The sequence below is a fragment of the Diadema setosum genome, chromosome 4 (genome assembly GCF_964275005.1).
Source record: "Diadema setosum chromosome 4, eeDiaSeto1, whole genome shotgun sequence".
Lineage (NCBI taxonomy): Eukaryota > Metazoa > Echinodermata > Echinoidea > Diadematoida > Diadematidae > Diadema > Diadema setosum.
This window is the reverse complement of record NC_092688.1, coordinates 16,387,556-16,405,759: the sequence shown is the minus strand read 5'-3', so window position 1 is coordinate 16,405,759 and position 18,204 is coordinate 16,387,556. Positions and strand designations below refer to the sequence as shown.

Genomic DNA, 18,204 nt, shown 5'->3' with positions numbered 1-18,204 from the left:
TAACATATGTCAATATCAAGTTGATGGAATTCGTAATTTTCATGCAAAATTGATTTTTGTAGAATGTTCTTTATATTTTCTTTGTATTGTTGTCCACTCATACGTCATAACTTCTAGTAGTCTCCTCATCCAGGGGTTCCAACACCAAAACTTTAAAAATTCATAACTTTTGCATCGATTGTCCGATTTTCGTCAAACTTTCACTGATGCGTTCTGCTAATGTTGCTGCTTTCACTCAATCCACATTGCTCTTGGGGTTTATCTTCCCTTTAATGATAACACAAGTCTATGGCTCTGGTACTGCTCAATCATGTCGCAACCACGTCATTCTATCTTGCCACGCAGTTTTGATTCATTCATGATTGAATTTTTATAAGGAATGACATACTTGGAATACTTGAGTGAATTCATAAAATTGAATCAGATGGGGTAGGAAGGGAAGCACCAACCTCCACGAAAAGGCTAAGATTTCTTCTTTTTTTCTGGTGGGGGGGGGGGGGAGAGGAGGTAGGGGGCAAGTTTGGAGCTGGGGGAGTGAAGTATTTTTCTAGTAGCGAGGAGCAATACAACGGGTGCAATTAATGACCTTGTCTATGTAACCTTGCCCGGCCATCTAGAGTAATTGAGGAAGTAGTTCAGGAAGGACTTACTTGAAAAGCATCCTTTCTCCCAGACCAAACACCCTAGGCTAATCCTGGCTTTGTTAACAGGAATATCTGCTTTCTTACTGCCAAGACTGTGCAGAATTTTCACGAATTAGCCTCAAAATGCACTCATGCCTCTCGGGGACATACAACTATTTCATACATTGTACATATGTACTTTGTAAAGTGACTGAACAGAGGAGAGTGACCATTTTTAACGATGGGTTCCCTAAAACTACTCTGAATGCTTTGAAACAGCATTCTGTCATGCTCAAAAAAAAAAAATACATTTATGATTTTTCATATTTTTTAAAATTCAATTCATAATGGATTTTTAGCATGTTCCAGAGACTTTTCTCACAAATATTGCTCTAATTTGCAAGCATGATGATGTACAACAGAATTGAAGTTAAAGGGACATTCCGGACGATTTTCATAATTTCACATCATGTAGTACATAAATCAACAACTCCATGTATAGATTCGTGGAATTTGTTGTGGTCCTTGAGCAGAGAAGCCAATAAATTGAAAATCTTAAACAAATTACACTGAACAGTGTTGATGACATCAGAGCCTCATATATTTCAGAAATGTAGCAGTGCAATTCCATTACAAGACCACTTGCTCAAGAAGTTCACCTGTGAAGAATCTATGCATGCCTTCTTCTTTTGTTCTGCTTCCGTGAGCCCCGACTCATGCATTCTTATGGTGAGGCTGCCATGTCATCATCCTTGTTCATTGCACTTTGTCATAAATTTTGAAAACATTCTCATTCCTCATCCCAATCACTATAATTTCTGAAACTCTGTACTCAGTTTAGCTGATTTATAGTTGTTCAAATGTAAAAGTCTGAAAATCACCCGGAGGTCCCCTTTAAATGTGCTTTCACGCCTTAGTCAGATGGATGGTAAACAACCAAAAAAAAAAAAAAAGAAGAAAAGACAAATACAACAAATCAGAGAGATGGACAGTGACAGAATTGATGTGACACATGAGGGTACAGTGTAGTAGATGGTATGAGTACAGTCAACAGTGGTGACAGGCATCAAGAGCACAAGAAAGTGGTACAGAGTTTGGCGAGTAGCCCCGAAAGATGTTTTATAGCAATACTAGCATGACAGGAAGGGGTGGTGTAGACATTTATGGACTACTTGACAGCTTATCAAGTAGTTTGAACTCATCACATTTGATTGTAACACTCTCTTCTGCTGCATTCTCTCATCTTATATTACCCTCACGACAACCTCTCCCAACTACTCGATACCTTTCATGCCGTCATATCATTTACACTCTCACTCTATCCTTTTTCTCACACGATTGTAGTCCTTTAAACATAAAACAAAACAAAACAAAGTAAAGTACATAAGATGTTTTTGAAACCTCCTCCTTTCAACAATATGACATCCTCGACCTGGAGAGTGAAATCAGTCGAAAGTTCCTCGGAGGGATCACGAAGGTGGCCGAAATACGACAGACAATAGTTGCCACTTTTGGCGGCATGTTTCTTCGACCACACAGAGCAAAGTGTGGGGCAGAGTATAATCTGGATTACCCGTGAGAGAAGAGCAGGAGTCAATGATTTCAAAGAGAAGGGAAGAAAAGAAGAGAAAGAGTAAACAAATCTAGGAGATTAGAGAATACAATGGCACAAGCAGGAAGAGATATCATATGTGAATGGGAGAGTCACAATGCAAAGAAGGTCTGGAAAATAATGCAAAATCAAACAGCCAGCTACAACATGCAATATAATGCAAAATCAAACAACCAGCTACAACTTCTACGGATCTTTACAGAATTTTGTACATACTGTACATGTACATTTGTAGATGCACAAATGGCGCATGTGGTTTTTGCCCTTGCAATCCCTATATTTTACTTCAAGACAATTCTAAACTAGAAATGTCGCTATGGCGACTGATGCCTCCGCCATAATGCATGATTCTCCCAATAGGCGTATAATACAATGTCTTCACAATGTGTGATCCATGACAGTTTCACATAACTGGCAAAATATTGAAATGACAGGTTTGTCAGAAATGTCTTGAACTGGGTTTGCTATAATTTTCTAAGTGTGCAGGTACACATATTTGGGGAATTTTGGGGAAGTTTATGCATTGAGTAATTTCCAAGGTACAAAGAAAGAGTGTGATGACGGTACAAAATAGATTTTTTTTTTTTTTCGGGGGGGGGGGGGGGCATTGAAACCTGGCCTTTGACCCTTAACCTTTGACCTTTGACCTTCTGGTTGGAAATTTCCCAGAGAATCTCCATTAGGTAATGCATGTATTAAGTTTTGAAACTAATAATGCAAGTATTGCATATACTAGTATATGAGGGAAATAGTATAATTTTGAGGAGTTGACCTTGACCTTTGACCCCCTGACTATTAACCCATGACCCCTAGATTCCCTAGATAATCCCTGCCAGACAGTACATGCATATGTACCAAGTTCCACGAAGATACATTGAACCATTTGCGAGAAAAGTAATATTGCAACATTTTCACCTAACCTTTGACCTTTTGACCTTTGACCTTATGACATGAAACTCTCTCTGCAGAATCTTTACACAGTAGTACATGTCCACACCAAGTTTCAAGAAAATACCTTCGGGCATTGTATGGGGGAAATTGCAACGTTTGTAGCATTTGACCTTGACCTTTTGACCTTTGACCTCTTGCCAATGTCACTAAAATCTACTCAACTAATTGTCCCATCATACATCATCCTTGGACCAAGTTTGGTGAAAGCTGCTTCATCCAGTTTTGAGTTATCACGTAAACAGATAAATTTTAGGATTTGACCTTGATCTTTGACCTTTGACCTCTGTCCGATTTCACTTAAAAACTAATCAAGTAATTGTCCTATCATACATCATCCTCCAACAAAGTTTGGTGAAATTTGCTCCATCCAGTCTTGAGTTATCGCGTAAACAGATACAATTTCATGATTTGACCTTGACCTTTGACCTTTGACCTTTAGCCGATTTCACCCAAAATCTTATCAAATAATTGCCCCATCATACTTCATACTTGGACCAAGTTTGGTAAAATTTCAGTACATATTACTCAAGTTATCGCGTAAACGAAAGCGGACGGACGGACGTACAGACGTACGTACGGACGTACTGTAATGTAACGGGTGGTGTTACATTTGGAATGTTATTGTGAAGCAGAAATGAGGGAGCTCAGGTACAGTTTTGGTACGTTTCATTGATGCAAAGTGTTTATTCACAATCGTTCAGAAATATCATGATGAAGTTCAATGACAAGTTAAAATGGCGAGTATGTACGTCAGAGTAAAATATAGAAGTATCAAGATGCAGGAGAGAGAGAGAGCAATATCAAGTAGAGGTTGACTCTCTGATGTCGAAATATGATCTCTCTTGGGGGCTTGGAAAGAACACCAAACTTGGAAATGTTCAATGGGTGATGGGTGAGAATTTTGGTAAAACAACCAATCAAAAAGGGGTAACTAAAAAGAGTGACCAAAGGGGTTGTCCTAAGGGGTGATGTTTGACCAATTAAAGGAGGGGGATTCTTTTGTGGAGGAGGAAGTATTATAAGATAAGGGGCAGACAAAGAGTCTGGTAGTTCACAAGGTGTGTGTATATAATCTTTGGGTATTTAAACCAGGGACAAAGAAGGGTTGTTACAAGGGTGATTAAATGACTCCTTGATGTAAACATCAAACAAGGGTAATTAATGACAGGAAATTAATAGTAAATAATCTTGGTGTTATATTCTGAGGTGAGTATACAAAAGCAAGGGAATTTAAGTTGAGTTGTTAATGAACAGGAAGTTATCCCCAAAATATCCTAAATATACATTACATCCCCTTTTGTTAGGAAACAAGGCTCGGGGGGGGGGGGGGGGGGTTAAAATATTACAAACAAATCAGAACAAAGAGAGGCTTCTGGAATTTCCAGATAGATAGATGATAGATATTATAAATAAAAACAAATGAATGGTAGGTAGTGGAACTCAAATCATTACTGTCCCACTATCACTTTCACACATTCACTCTCACACATTTAAATGACATAATGATGATCTATTTACAATGAGATACAGTGAATAAAGTAACCAAAACTAATGCAATATTCTTCAACATAATTATCCTAAAATGGTCAATTTCTTCAACCATAACAATAACAACTGAGCAATGACTATAATTTATAACTTCAATATGCTCAATTATCAAACAAGGAAAATTAAACCAGCACAAAATATGCATGAATAGGAATTCATGATTAAAGGGACTGTACAGTACTGGTTGAGGTAGGGATTCATGTTTTGAACATTCCTAAGTGAGATAATGAAAAGCCTCTTATGAAATATGAAAGAGCATGTAATTTTAAGAAGGATTCAACGTTTATTTGATGAAAATTGGTTTTCAAATGGCTGAGATATCCAAAAAAGTGCTAATAATAAAAGGCGACATGCCCCAACTTTATTAGGATCTCTTTGTTTCACCTTGTTTTTGGATATCTCAGCCATTTCAAAACCGATTTTCGTCGAATAATCTTTTGATACCCCTTAGAACTGCATGCTCTTTGACATCTCATAGAGTGGTTTCTGAATATCTCGCAAAATGTTAAAAGCTAAATCTACACCTCGACCAGAACTGTACACACCCTTTAAAAGAGCAAATCAGGAAATATCAGCGAAAATTAATATATCAAATCATAATCAAGAATTTGAGTCATTCTCGCAGACGCTAATTTCCAAGCATCTAATTGAGTATCAGCGGAGAGGTAACGAGTGCGCTCGAGGTATGAGAGCTATCTGTGCGGCCTATTAGGAATTATCACTTCGGTGAAGGATGTACACAGAAGAATATGACTCTCAAACCTCACTCGATAAGAAAGTAAATTTCTCCAAATTGATAACAATAGAAGTAAGCGAAAGAACAGACACTGTCAAGTCTGTTTATTAAAATGAGTTTAAACTCAAATTTCTCCAATCAGTGTCAAGACAATTAATTTGATACAATAATATAACATGCAATTACACAGCCTTGAAAAAGGATTCCAAAGCTTATATTCTCATTATTTTGGCAATGAGATTAATAATGTGAAAGTTACGTATATTACTTCAGCAACAAATACAACAAATCATAAAATGACAAAGAAATATATCATATACAGCTTTAGACTTATAAAGCTTATCAAGAAAATTATGTGTATAATCGTTTCATATATTTCTTTGGTGTTCCCGTGACAGGAATGATTCTATCAATCAGAATTTGTCTTATCAAGTTACTTGTGTCTGTATACAGTCCTATGTTCCACCAAAATCTAACCTCTTTGGGGTTATTACCGTCAGTCGGAGTCCTAATGAATGAAGTCAGTACTTGTAATTGCCCGTTCTTAAATCGTCCTCGGTGTAGGGTCATGTCATTGTCAGAAGGCGCAGTTGTTAGAAGGTCAAATTGTCGTTCAAGGTCAGTTTGTCGTAGGGGGGTTGGGGCGGCTATTCCGTTGTTAGGGGTGATGGATGTCACATAGTCAGATGTTTGGATTGGGTCTGTCGTCTGAAAGCACATGATGTGATCAGCAGTGCATTCAGGAGGGGTGTGGTCATGCTCATCAATAAAATTTACTGATGGTTTGTCAGAGGTTTCACCGTCTCCAGGGGTCACTGTCTTTCCAAGTGCCTCTTTCAGTCGCTGGAGGTGGGTGATGGGTTTCCTCTCATCCGATGCTTTCATGAAACAGGGTTTCAACCTGTTGTAGTTAAAGATATCTCGCAGAATTTCACCTTTGAGAGTGGAGAGAATGAAGTGGGTTCTATCGAGCACTTCATGCACAACTAAAGGTCCGACCCAAGCAGCTGCAATCTTTCTCGAGTTTGCAGTGAGGGAGGAAGAAGTTGGCTTGTACAAATAGACTAGCTGGCCTACTGAATAAATAGGAGTTTGCCGTAGTTTATTTGTAATGGCGACATTCTGCTTGTCTTGAGTTCTCCTTTGGAGCGAAAGCATCGTGTGAGAGATCTGGTCAAATTTCCGTTTGAGATGGGAAACATATTCGTCATAAGTCTGGGTCAGACCAGACATTGGGTTGAAGGTCAAGTTAGTCATGGTTGGGGGGTCTCGTCCAAATACAAGTTGGTAAGGGCAGTGGTCACCTAGATGAGGGGAAGAGAATGAGTTGTAGGCATAGCAAGTAGTGGGAATAAACCGAACCCAATCTGTTCCAAATTGGTTCAAGTTCACCTTGAGGAAGTCAGAGAGTGTTCGAATGTGGCGTTCAACTTGTAAGCTGCCGTGGTTTGCAACACTAATCACTTTCCTATCAATGTTCAGGGCGGTACACAGTGTAGTCAGTAGTTTGCCTGTGAGAGCGGCTGCTGCGTCAGTCACAAGGCAGGAAGGGGGTCCGAAAATGCAGATAACCTTTTGTATCAATGCCTCACAAATTGTTTCGGCATCGAGAGTGCGAAGTGGGGCACAAATAACAAAGCGGGTTATCTCGTCACAAATGACCATCAAATGTCTAAAACCAGTTGCCGAGGTAGGCATGGTCTTAAAGTCAAGGCTTATTCTGTCAAAGGGTCGATAGGAGTCAGGTACGTGAGTGTGAAATGGGCGTAACTTGTCTGGTTTGCCACGGAACTGTTGGCATCTCAGGCAAGCTTTGACATAGTTTTGTACCCTGTCAAACATCTGTGGCATATAGTAATTACGTCGTATTGTCAAGTAAGTGCGCATTGTTCCTTGGTGGTTGCTAAGTAGGTTGTCATGGTATTGTGAAATGATAACATCAGTCAGTGATTCTGGTACAGCAAGTTGTAGTTTAAAGTCGTCAGTCTTGTCAAAGAAAAGGCGGAATAATACACCATCACATAGGATGTATTGCTCAGCTTTCAGCTGAATTGTTTTCGCTGCCTTTTTGTCACTGGGTAATATGTCATGGGCTAGAAAGTCATAGATCGGTTTGAAAAATGGAGATGTCTCTTGTTCTGTCTTAAGTCTTCGTATGTCAATGGGCAGGTTGTAGTCACGGATGATTTTTCTCTTTATCAAGTCTAGTACTTTGTCTATGTCATGTTGTTTGGGTATATGTGGAGCAACAATCTGCTCAACATTTGAGATCAGTGGCTTAGGGGCTGTAAACAAGTCTGGGGGCACATCCCTGTATGTTTGTGTACACGGTGACTCATTTTGTTTGTCCACCAGTCTAGGTTCTGTTCGCTTCGGAGCTTTAGGTGTTGGGTTCTGTGTGTTGGGTCTGTTATGGTCATGTGGGGCAAAGTGTGTCGTAGTTGGGGGCAGGTCAGGGGGTGTGTCTAATGCTGATCTCTGATTGGCCGGTTCATGCGAATGTGGGGTATTGTTATTGGGTGCAGGTGTGATGATTGGTTCAGGGGGTGGGGCGGTGTCAGTATCAATATTGTTGTGGTTGTTAGTTTTGGGTTTGTCAGGATAAAGATTGGGAACAGAAATACCCATCTTTTTAGCAAAGGCGCGTGTCACTGGACGCTCGGCAGGTTGTATAGGATTAAGATGATCTAGGTCATGATTATCAACTAAACTAAATGAAATGGGCACTACATGATCTATTTCGGCATGTTTGTCGCTTGGTATGCGAGACAGAAAATCTGCTAAGACAAGTTCGGTACCCTTCTTGTATGCAATCTTAAAGGAGTACTCTGATAATTTCAAGATTAGTTTCTGAAGGCGGGTGGTGGATGGTTCATCTTTTGACTTTAATATCTGAACAATTGAGCTGTGATCAACAAATGCATTGAATTCACAGCCACGCAACAAGTGTTTGAAAGCAGTTATGTTTATCAAAAGGCCAAACAATTCTAGTTCTGTTACACTATACCTCTGGCAAGCGTCAGGGAGAACTTTAGAGTAATAGCCTATAACTCTTTCATGTCCGTTGATGATTTGAGTCAAGTAAGATCCAGTCGCAGTCCGTGATGTGTCACTGTAAAGTGTGAATCGTCCGGTATTCGTAGGCATGTGTAGTATAGGGGGTTTGGTCATGAGGTCTTTGATTTTGTTAAAGGCGCGTTCATGTTCGTCAGTCCATTTGAATTTCTTACTCTTTCGGGTAAGCTGGTGCAGTGGCTTCAAAATAGACTGTATTTTGGGGAAGAATCCTGCAACATAATTGACAGCACCAATTAACCGTCTAACTTGTCTGGGTGTCTTGGGTCGAGTCATGTTGTGTATAGAGGCGCATCTATTGTTCAGTGGTCGAAAACAAGCCTCACCGTCCGAGTTAATAGTTATCCTATGTCCCATGTAGTCTACGTCATTGGTGAAGAGTTTACATTTCTTAGGAGAGATTTTAAGTCCATTGTCAGAGAGGGCCTGTAATACTTTGGTCAGGTGGAGTTTGTGGGATGTCTTGTCAGGGCTAAATAGGATTATGTCATCATGGTGAGCAATGCAGAAATTGCGGGAGTTGGGAATGGTGCCTAGAATGTTGTCGATTTTTGCTTGGAATAGTCCGGGTGAAATGTTAAGTCCTTGGGCAAGTCGTTTATAGTAATAGTGCTTTCCTCCATGATAGGAGGCAATGCCGGTATACTGTTGTGCTTGTTTAGAGAGGGGAATGCAGTGAAAGGCAGATTTGAGGTCGATGACACTCATTACTTTAGTCTTAGCATGTCCGATGCGTTTAAGGGTTTCAGTCAGTAGGGGAAAGGGATGGTTGATACGTCTAATTCTAGAGTTCAGGTAACGAAAGTCGGTCACTACTCGTTTTTCAGTCTTGTCTTTCTTGGCAATGAGTAACACAGGCGAGGTGTATGCCTGATGTCCAACCTCAAGTATACCAAGTTTCACGAGTTTGGTCAGTTCCTTTTCGATTTGTCGTTTGTCAGGTTCAGTAGCAAAGTATGGTCGAATGAAAAATGGTTCGTCATTGGTCAAGTGTATGTCTACTTCAAAGTTTGGGCAACTAGATAGCTCACCATAGAGGGAGAATGCGGGTCTGTTGTCTTTAAGGATCTGTATCAACTCATTCTTTTCAGAGGGAGAAAGCACACTATCCTTTAAGTCAATATGGGCTCTAATGATTTGGTCTTCAGTCATGTTAGCAATGGGGTCACTGGGATCAAGGTGGGGGTATTTGTCAAGGTTTGCTTGTCTAGTCTGGTTGTCAAGGTTACTGCCTGCGGTGTCAAGCTGAGTGGAGTAAAGTGCATGTGTGTTGTCAGTCAAGGTCATAGTTATGTTATCTACTGGGAGGGGCTCAGTCACACGTACGGGGTTAGTAGTGTCGAGAAAGGCAATCGCCCTACCCTTAGAGAAATGTAGAGGTCTGTCAGTAGTATTAGTCACAATGATTTGAGTCGCACCTTTTGTTAGTTTTACCACCATTGTTGATGGGCAGTGCCTACTGAGGTAGTCATTGGAAGTCAGTATGACGTCAGAGTTACGTAAGTGGGCAGGTGTATGTCCCTGTAGTGTCATGAGTCTGGACCCAAATGGTTCGATCTTCACCTTTGATGTAGGGGAAAATGGTATCCTACGCCGTTTGATTTTGAACCTATGGTCCCTGAAAGTCAAAGTCCCGTCTACGTCCGAAAGTGTGTTATTGCCTAATATCAAATCAACACCAACAAGGTTTTCAACGACTAAAGCAGAAATTTCGAATTTGTAACCTTGAATTGTGACTCTGAATTTAATCGCGGTTTGCGCTTCAAGGAACTGCCCGTTCCCTAGTTTAAATCGAGTAGGAGTCACGCTCTGCCTCTTTAGGTTGGAAAGGTGTGGAGTTGATTTAACATAGCGGTCAGAAATCAATGTCTTGGTAGCACCACTGTCAAAAAGAATGAAAATGTGCTTACCACTGTCAATTCGTCCCTTAACAAAGTTATTACTAGTCAGTTGCAGGTCTACGTCCTCTGTCCCTAAGTATGTCGATTTGAGATTTTGTCCGTCCCTAGGCCTGGGGTGTTCACTTTGGGAGGTGGAATAGAGAGCGCTTCTATTTTCCTCCCTTAATGAAAACCCTGGGGATGTGTGTCGAAGTACTGTCCTGTGTATTGTAGATGTTGTTGTTGTTGTTGTCGATGATGATGTCGGTTATAGTCGTTGTATTGTTGTCTGTGGGGTGGGGGTGGTCCGTAATATTGGGGTCGTCTGTCGCGTTCAATGTCTCTCAACCTATGCCGACAATCCCTCCAAAAATGGCCAGGAATGTGACAATAGTCACACTTGCCAGCGAATCGAGGTCGAAACCGCTGGTCGCGTCCTCGGCTTTGTGACCGATAACGATCACGAGAAGGAGAGCGCCGTCTAGGATGTCTCTCTCTACTGTCATGTCGTCTGTCTCTACTTAAACTACGTCTGTAGTCAGAATGATGTCGGTCCCTACTTAAACTACGTTCATGTCTGCTGTGGTCATCCCTATGTCGAGTCCTACTAGCGCTGCGGCTGGTACTGCGGTCAGAGTCATTGTGTTGGGAATGTCGATTTCGTCTTCGTCCTCGGGAGTCTTTCTGTTCGGTTTTAAATCTAAGGGAGGAAATTTCCTCACTTAGGAGGTCGACATCGTCTTGGGTTGCGAATGTCACCTCTTTTGTCGGGGTAGTGTCAGTCCTAAGATCTATGAAAAGCTGCGCTTTCGCGGCTATCTCGTCAGGGGTGGTCGTTGATGTCGGCGATGCCATAAGAATGGCGGCGCGACAGTCGGGGGTCAGTGCAGCAAGTAAACGGTCCTTTATTTGCCTCTCCCCATAGTCTATGTAGGAGGCAGTCTGTCTGAGTCGTTGGAGAAAAGTTTCGACACTCTCTCCATCAGTCATAGTCATGGTGTTAAAGTCAGTAACCCTAGCAAAAGTCGATTTGGCGGGGCTAAATCGCCTAGTGAAAGCTGTCTTTAGGTCGTCATAAGTAGTGAAAGTCAATTTGTCTATCCAGAGTCTGGCCTGTCCCTCTAATGTCCGCTTGAAAGTCTTAAGTATAGTCGTCAAGTTGCCAGCATTGTCCGAGTCAATGTCATGGGCGTCTAAATAGTCTTCAAAGGTCAAAATATGGGCAGTACAGTCATTGTAATCTAGTCGGCTGCCAGAAAATTTAGTCGGTAAAAAGTCGGTCTGTCGGAGGGTCCTACTGGTGGTCATGGTGGTATTGGTACTGTGATTGGTCATGGTGTAATATTGAGTAACACAAAGCCTATCTAATCAAATATCAAAGTCAAAGATCAGTAATAACAGTCAAACAAATGCGAGTATGAAAAAATCATAAGGAAACACATGAAGATTAAATACAAATAACCAGTCAAAATAAAATAATGCAAACTCAGTAAGCACTAATCAAAATCAACATACTCTCAAATATCTCTCACACTGGGACAGTAATAACAATCAAAGTTCCACTTACCCAATGTGAAAGGGTTCAACCAAGTCTCCAATATCCAAAATGATTGCATAGTATAGTATTCCAAAAAACAAGAAAATAATCACAATAAGCAATCAAACTATCAGTCCTCCAAGTTAAGAGTCAATTATCCTTGAAAATGTTATTAGTGTTTACACTGTAAGTGTCTGGTCCTGAATCCGTCTGGTAGTCCTATCGTTGTCGAAATGTGTCAGTCATTATTCAGCAAAGCGTCCATTTTTGAAGAATTTTCCCTGGAGCTGCATCCGCGTCAACACCAGTCATGGGTCCTGCTCGTACGTCCCTCAGGTCGTGGTCGTCGTAGACCTCGTTGCGTCGTCATCCAAGTCGGTCGCCAATCAGTCGTCATTTGCAAAGGCCATGTCACCACAAAGTTCGTTGTCTAAATAATTGTTGAAGTCCATGATTGGATTGATTCGTCAGCAGTGCAGTTTCGAAGTCGACGAAAAAAATCTGTTATAGTCACATTTCAACAATTTTCAGGTCGCATGCTGCCACAGTCCTCCTGTTAATGCTCGGCCTGCATGGTCTGGTGAAAGTCTCCTTCCAAAAGCGATGTCGAGTTGTAATGATGAGGTATTCCGATATAGGATCGATATAAGGTTCTCCACCATGTAATGTAACGGGTGGTGTTACATTTGGAATGTTATTGTGAAGCAGAAATGAGGGAGCTCAGGTACAGTTTTGGTACGTTTCATTGATGCAAAGTGTTTATTCACAATCGTTCAGAAATATCATGATGAAGTTCAATGACAAGTTAAAATGGCGAGTATGTACGTCAGAGTAAAATATAGAAGTATCAAGATGCAGGAGAGAGAGAGAGCAATATCAAGTAGAGGTTGACTCTCTGATGTCGAAATATGATCTCTCTTGGGGGCTTGGAAAGAACACCAAACTTGGAAATGTTCAATGGGTGATGGGTGAGAATTTTGGTAAAACAACCAATCAAAAAGGGGTAACTAAAAAGAGTGACCAAAGGGGTTGTCCTAAGGGGTGATGTTTGACCAATTAAAGGAGGGGGATTCTTTTGTGGAGGAGGAAGTATTATAAGATAAGGGGCAGACAAAGAGTCTGGTAGTTCACAAGGTGTGTGTATATAATCTTTGGGTATTTAAACCAGGGACAAAGAAGGGTTGTTACAAGGGTGATTAAATGACTCCTTGATGTAAACATCAAACAAGGGTAATTAATGACAGGAAATTAATAGTAAATAATCTTGGTGTTATATTCTGAGGTGAGTATACAAAAGCAAGGGAATTTAAGTTGAGTTGTTAATGAACAGGAAGTTATCCCCAAAATATCCTAAATATACATTACAGTACGTACGGACGTACGTACAGACGTACGGACGTACGGACGGACGGACAACCCGAAAACATAATGCCTCCGGCACCACTTCGTGGCGGAGGCATAAAAAGCAATCAGGAAAGCATTGCACTCCCACAAAAAGGGATGTTCTTCACAACTGTGAATGTCATCCTGTACCGAATACTTCAGGACTTTTTCTTGCCAGTGTTTTTTCGAGGCTTGCTGAATCAGGGATGTGGGCGAAGGGGAGGAGGCTGGAGGGCTTAACACTGTTGAACCCCTGCCTGGCAGAGTAAACTTCCAGAGTTTTTGTGGGCCTTTTGGGGCCTCACAGCAGACTTTCTGCTCCCTAAACTCAAAGAAAAAGCACCAAAAAAAAAACAAAACAAGGAAAAGTAGAAATTACGCGGTGCGTAATATATGTCCCCGCAGGAAGTAGCATTTTGTAACAAAATGTGCAATATAGGTAAAAAATCAAGGTCAAAGGTCAAAGAAGTCAATTTTGAAGCCCTCACGTAGTGCCATTACATAAAGCAAATGGAATCGAAATTGGGTTAGAAATGGCGAAGGAGTGGCATTTTGTAGCCAGTGTACAATATAGGTCAAAAATCAAGGTCAAAGGTCAAAGAAGACAAAGGTCAAAATTCTGTGTAGAAGTTTTGAAGCCCTCACCTAGTGCTATCACATAAAGCAAACGGAATTGAAATCGGGTTAGAAATGGCGAAGGAGCAGCATTTTGTAGCAAAATGCACAATATAGGTCAAAAATCAAGGTCAAAGGTCAAAGAAGTCAAAGGTCAAAATTCTGTGTAGAAGTTTTGAAGCCCTCAACTAGTGCCATCATATAAAGCAAACGGAATCGAAATCGGGTTAAAAATGGCGAAGGAGTAGCATTTTGTAGCAAAATGTACAATATAGGTCAAAAATCAAGTTGAAAGGTCAAAGAAGTCAAAGGTCAAAATTCTGTGTAGAAGTTTTGAAGCCCTCACCTAGTGCCATCACATAAAGCAAACGGAATCAAAATCGGGTTAGAAATGGCGAAGGAGTAGCATTTTGTAGCAAAATGTACAATATAGGTCAAAGGTCAAGGTCAAAGGTCACAACTGAAATTCTGTGTAGAAGTTTTAAAGTTCCCATGTAGTGCTATCATATAAAGCAAACAGAATCAAAATTGGCTCATAAATGACAGAGAAGTAGCAAATTGAACATTTTGATCACACACGGACGCACACACGGACGCACGGACGGACGGACGCACGGACGGACGGACGGACGGACGGACACACGGACACACACGCGTACGGAGCCCGTTTCATAGTCCCCTGCTCGAACTCGTTCGGCGGGGACAAAAAGAAAGAAAGAAAGAAAGAAAGAAAGAAAGAGCAAATCTGAACCTATTTCTGTGATGGAGAATGCTCTCTGATGCATTACAAAGGTGCTAACAGTACAAGTACTTGTAACAACTTGTACATTTGCAACTTTTTGTTATTCAGCCACATAATGTACAATATCCATCTCCTAAAAATTTCCTTGCCTTTTGAATATCAAATACACACACGTACAGTACCATACGTGTACAAACAGACATAAACGCAAGCAAAGTACATTTGTAAACAATTTTATGCAACTGGATGAATGAATCAATACACACACTGTTTGTGGTTTTTTTTTTTTCTTTCTACATTTGTAAATCACTTCAGTTCACACTGGAACTCACGTGTATGCAAATACACTTGTATGGTGTGTACTTTCAAGGAATGTGTGTACATGGTCTAGCAACAACAACTATGAAATAAAAACACAAATGCGCAGCATCAAATTGAATACATGTGTACATTAAAAATCAAAAGTTTTTACCAGCCTCTATGAGATAATACCAGGTTCTAAAGTCTTAACTTATAGAATTTTCCAACATCACTCTTACCTAGCATGCCACTCACAGATTTTGGCACCACATGCGCTCTAAAGTACGGACTCTGCTCAGACATCATCAAGAAATCTTTGAGGTGTGATACACAACACTGCAGGTGAGTCAAACATTAACTCTACACATACCTAAACATTATAGTATAATGGAGTCACAAATTGTATGACATATCTTATCTAATGTTGTCGCAGTTATGGTGCGGTACAGTAGTAGTCTGTAATTACCAGCACCTTCTGCTTTTTTCAGTTTCCGGCACGGGGGAGGCGGAGCTTTCCCTAAGTTGTGGTCTGCTACAGATAGTTGAAGGTGGGAGTGGTTATTGCAAACATTGTGTACTTGGATAATATTAGATGCTTTGGATATTTGTCTATTGGCTTGTTTGTACGATTTCCATTTTCGGATTTGCAGCAGTGAACCCACTATTACTACCCTCTACAAGCGGCTGTTTTGGTGGACTACTATTCACTTCAGTTGTAGTATGCATATTTGTAAACATATACCAAAAAGAAACTAAAAATAATGTAAACAAGGATGTGGTTGAGTATATAAAGTAGTGAATACTTAACTAGGGAAAGACAAAACTGCTAATTCATTCCTTTGTTGTCATTGTGGCTTCCCTTTCTATAGCTGTAATGCCACAAGTCAGGAATGAAAACTGAAAATACTTGATATGTGCACACTGTCTGAGTGGAGTTTCTTTCCTAATCATTAACATATACAGTTGAACCTCTATTATCCGGCCTCCCTTTATCCGGATCTCTCTATTATCCGGACGCAATCTCGCCGTGATTTTTTTATCTTTTTTGAAGAATTACGGGAGGAAAGGGGGATTCCCAACTCCTTGAGAACTCCTACACAAACACATATGAATTACGTGATACATTTCTTAATAATTATTTAGGTAAATCATCCCAAGAATTTATAAAAGAAAATGATTTCATTCTTGCAAACACGAACCTCTATTTTGGGGTCTGTTACTGAGTGTAACAATGAAAAGGTTGCGGTATACAAATATTACTACATGTGGTACTACAATAGGCTACATCAGTACATGTGTATGTATATGTACATGTATAAAGCATCGAGTCTCCCATATCCGGCCAAATCCCTTATCCGGATGAGCCCCGGTCCCGACTTGTCCGGATATGAGAGGTTCAACTGTATGTACATGTATACATGTAGCCCAGTATTAAATGCATTTTATAATAATTAAATGAACTTGTAAAATTATATTGTACAATTGTGTAGGCCTAATAAATGCAGCACTCAAGGGTTCACTAGTATGTATCTCTGTATCTCTCCTCTCAAAAGTTCATTCAATATTCTTTGTCCAATTCACAAATAAAGAGCCTCTCCTAAACAAAACAAAAAAAGCACGATGAATGAGATGATTTATCAAATTCAACCTCTGCATAACTACCCTTACACAGTGTATACATGTAAGCACACAGAATATGATAGATTATCACACATATGTAAAACACCCTTTTCTCTTGTTTTCAATAGACATCTGTTACCCTAACTGACATAAACTCTGTCTGTCAAGTTGGGACTAGACATCTCAGCATACTTCCTTTGCCAATGTTAATAAGGTTTCAAAGTGGTACTACTGAAGTCTTAGAAATGAAAGACTTCTACAAACCATTACTTCACAGCACAGTTGACATAAATTCAAAGAGTCCTATCAAAGTGGAAGATGCAAGATTTGTGAGGATTGCAGATCAGGGAACCCCCAAACTGCAGTTTTCCTATTCACTGAGGTTAACAATCTTGTTACAAAAGTATAAAATATCTAAGTTTTTCTCATTAGATAGTTGGATATTCACATGCCAGTGCAGCTTGAAAAGGTGCACATGACATTAGTTAAAATATTACATCAGCACTCAACTTCTGGGAAACAAGTGAACAGAATACTGTGGAGCCTTAGAACACATCGTCTAGCATCGAGAACAGGGCATTCAGCACTAGAAAAGGTGACGAACAAACAGAAGACAAAACACTACAATGTATGTCGACATTTGCACACAGCAGCTATTTCAGTCGCGGGATGTCTTTCAACACCAGCCATGCAAATTATTCATCGTCTCTGGAGAGGTCTTGTGTGTCCTACCGATGCTTGGGTAGGACTACTTGGTTCTCAAATCATGCCCCTTTTTTCTAGGTCTCTTTTTCTTTTTCCTTTCTTTTCTCATTCTGTTTTTTCATAGGTAGGCTGAGTAGTCATTTTGCGTCAGCAGTAAACAAGGTAACAAAAGTTCCAAGGCATGAGTACACTCACACAATGGCTAATTGCACCGAGTGCATCACATATCAACCTCGTATAACATGTGCAAGCTCCTATAATGGGAGGTTGACTATATACTGCTTCTTTCATCTGCCTGCGAGGAGAGCAGCCTGCCTTTTGATAATTCATGATGTCATGATGGCACAGACAAAATATTCTTTATTTATAGTGGTAATGCGTCTGTGCAATTCAGGTCCCAAAACAGCGAACTTTGTAATGCCAACATAGTACATGTGGAACTTAATAACATAAACATACTGTACAGAATCATGAACTTTTTTTTGGGGGGGGGGAGGGGTACGTTCTGTGGGCTTTTACATTGTACAAGGCTTAAAACTTGTTGTTACGCTTAAAATAGACAAAGCGATACTTAATTGGATTGAACAGTGTTTGTAACTTACCACCTGTACACATATTGCAGTAACTGTGAGAAGTGTACACTGTACATTGTCAAAGACCTACGTGTACACTTCTTACAGTATCTGGGGACTGGGAGAGACTGCATGCTTTAAAATACAAAATGTAATCAACCACTGCTGTACATGTAGTTCCATGCAGGCATACAGCCAAATTTCCTCATACAGTTGTACATGTATGGACAAGTGTTACATTTTCATTTAAGACTACGCAAAGCAACTGACTCGAACACTTTACAATGCATATGTGTATTTCAACA

The 18,204-nt window shown here is 40.3% G+C and overlaps 2 protein-coding genes across 2 annotated transcripts in view; both read right to left on the bottom strand.

The window, feature by feature from the left end:
- LOC140226949 (paxillin-like) overlaps positions 1–18,204 on the bottom strand; it is a 119,958-nt gene that overhangs the window by 90,288 nt on the left and 11,466 nt on the right. The gene's annotated exons all lie outside the window — the stretch shown is intronic.
- Positions 10,770–11,760, bottom strand: LOC140227030 (uncharacterized). Its single transcript, XM_072307462.1, has 2 exons — positions 11,034–11,760; positions 10,770–10,867 (listed from the first exon to the last, which is right to left on the bottom strand). Exons 1-2 carry the CDS (start codon positions 11,758–11,760, stop codon positions 10,770–10,772), a joined length of 825 nt encoding a protein of 274 aa, XP_072163563.1.

Coding starts and splice junctions, on each gene's coding strand:
- LOC140227030 (XM_072307462.1), bottom strand. CDS start 11,760: ATGACCAATCACAGTACCAATACCACCATGACCACCAGTAGGACCCTC. Junction 10,868..11,033: donor CAGTACCAGCCGCAGCGCTA/GTAGGACTCGAC, acceptor TCGGTCACAAAG/CCGAGGACGCGACCAGCGGT.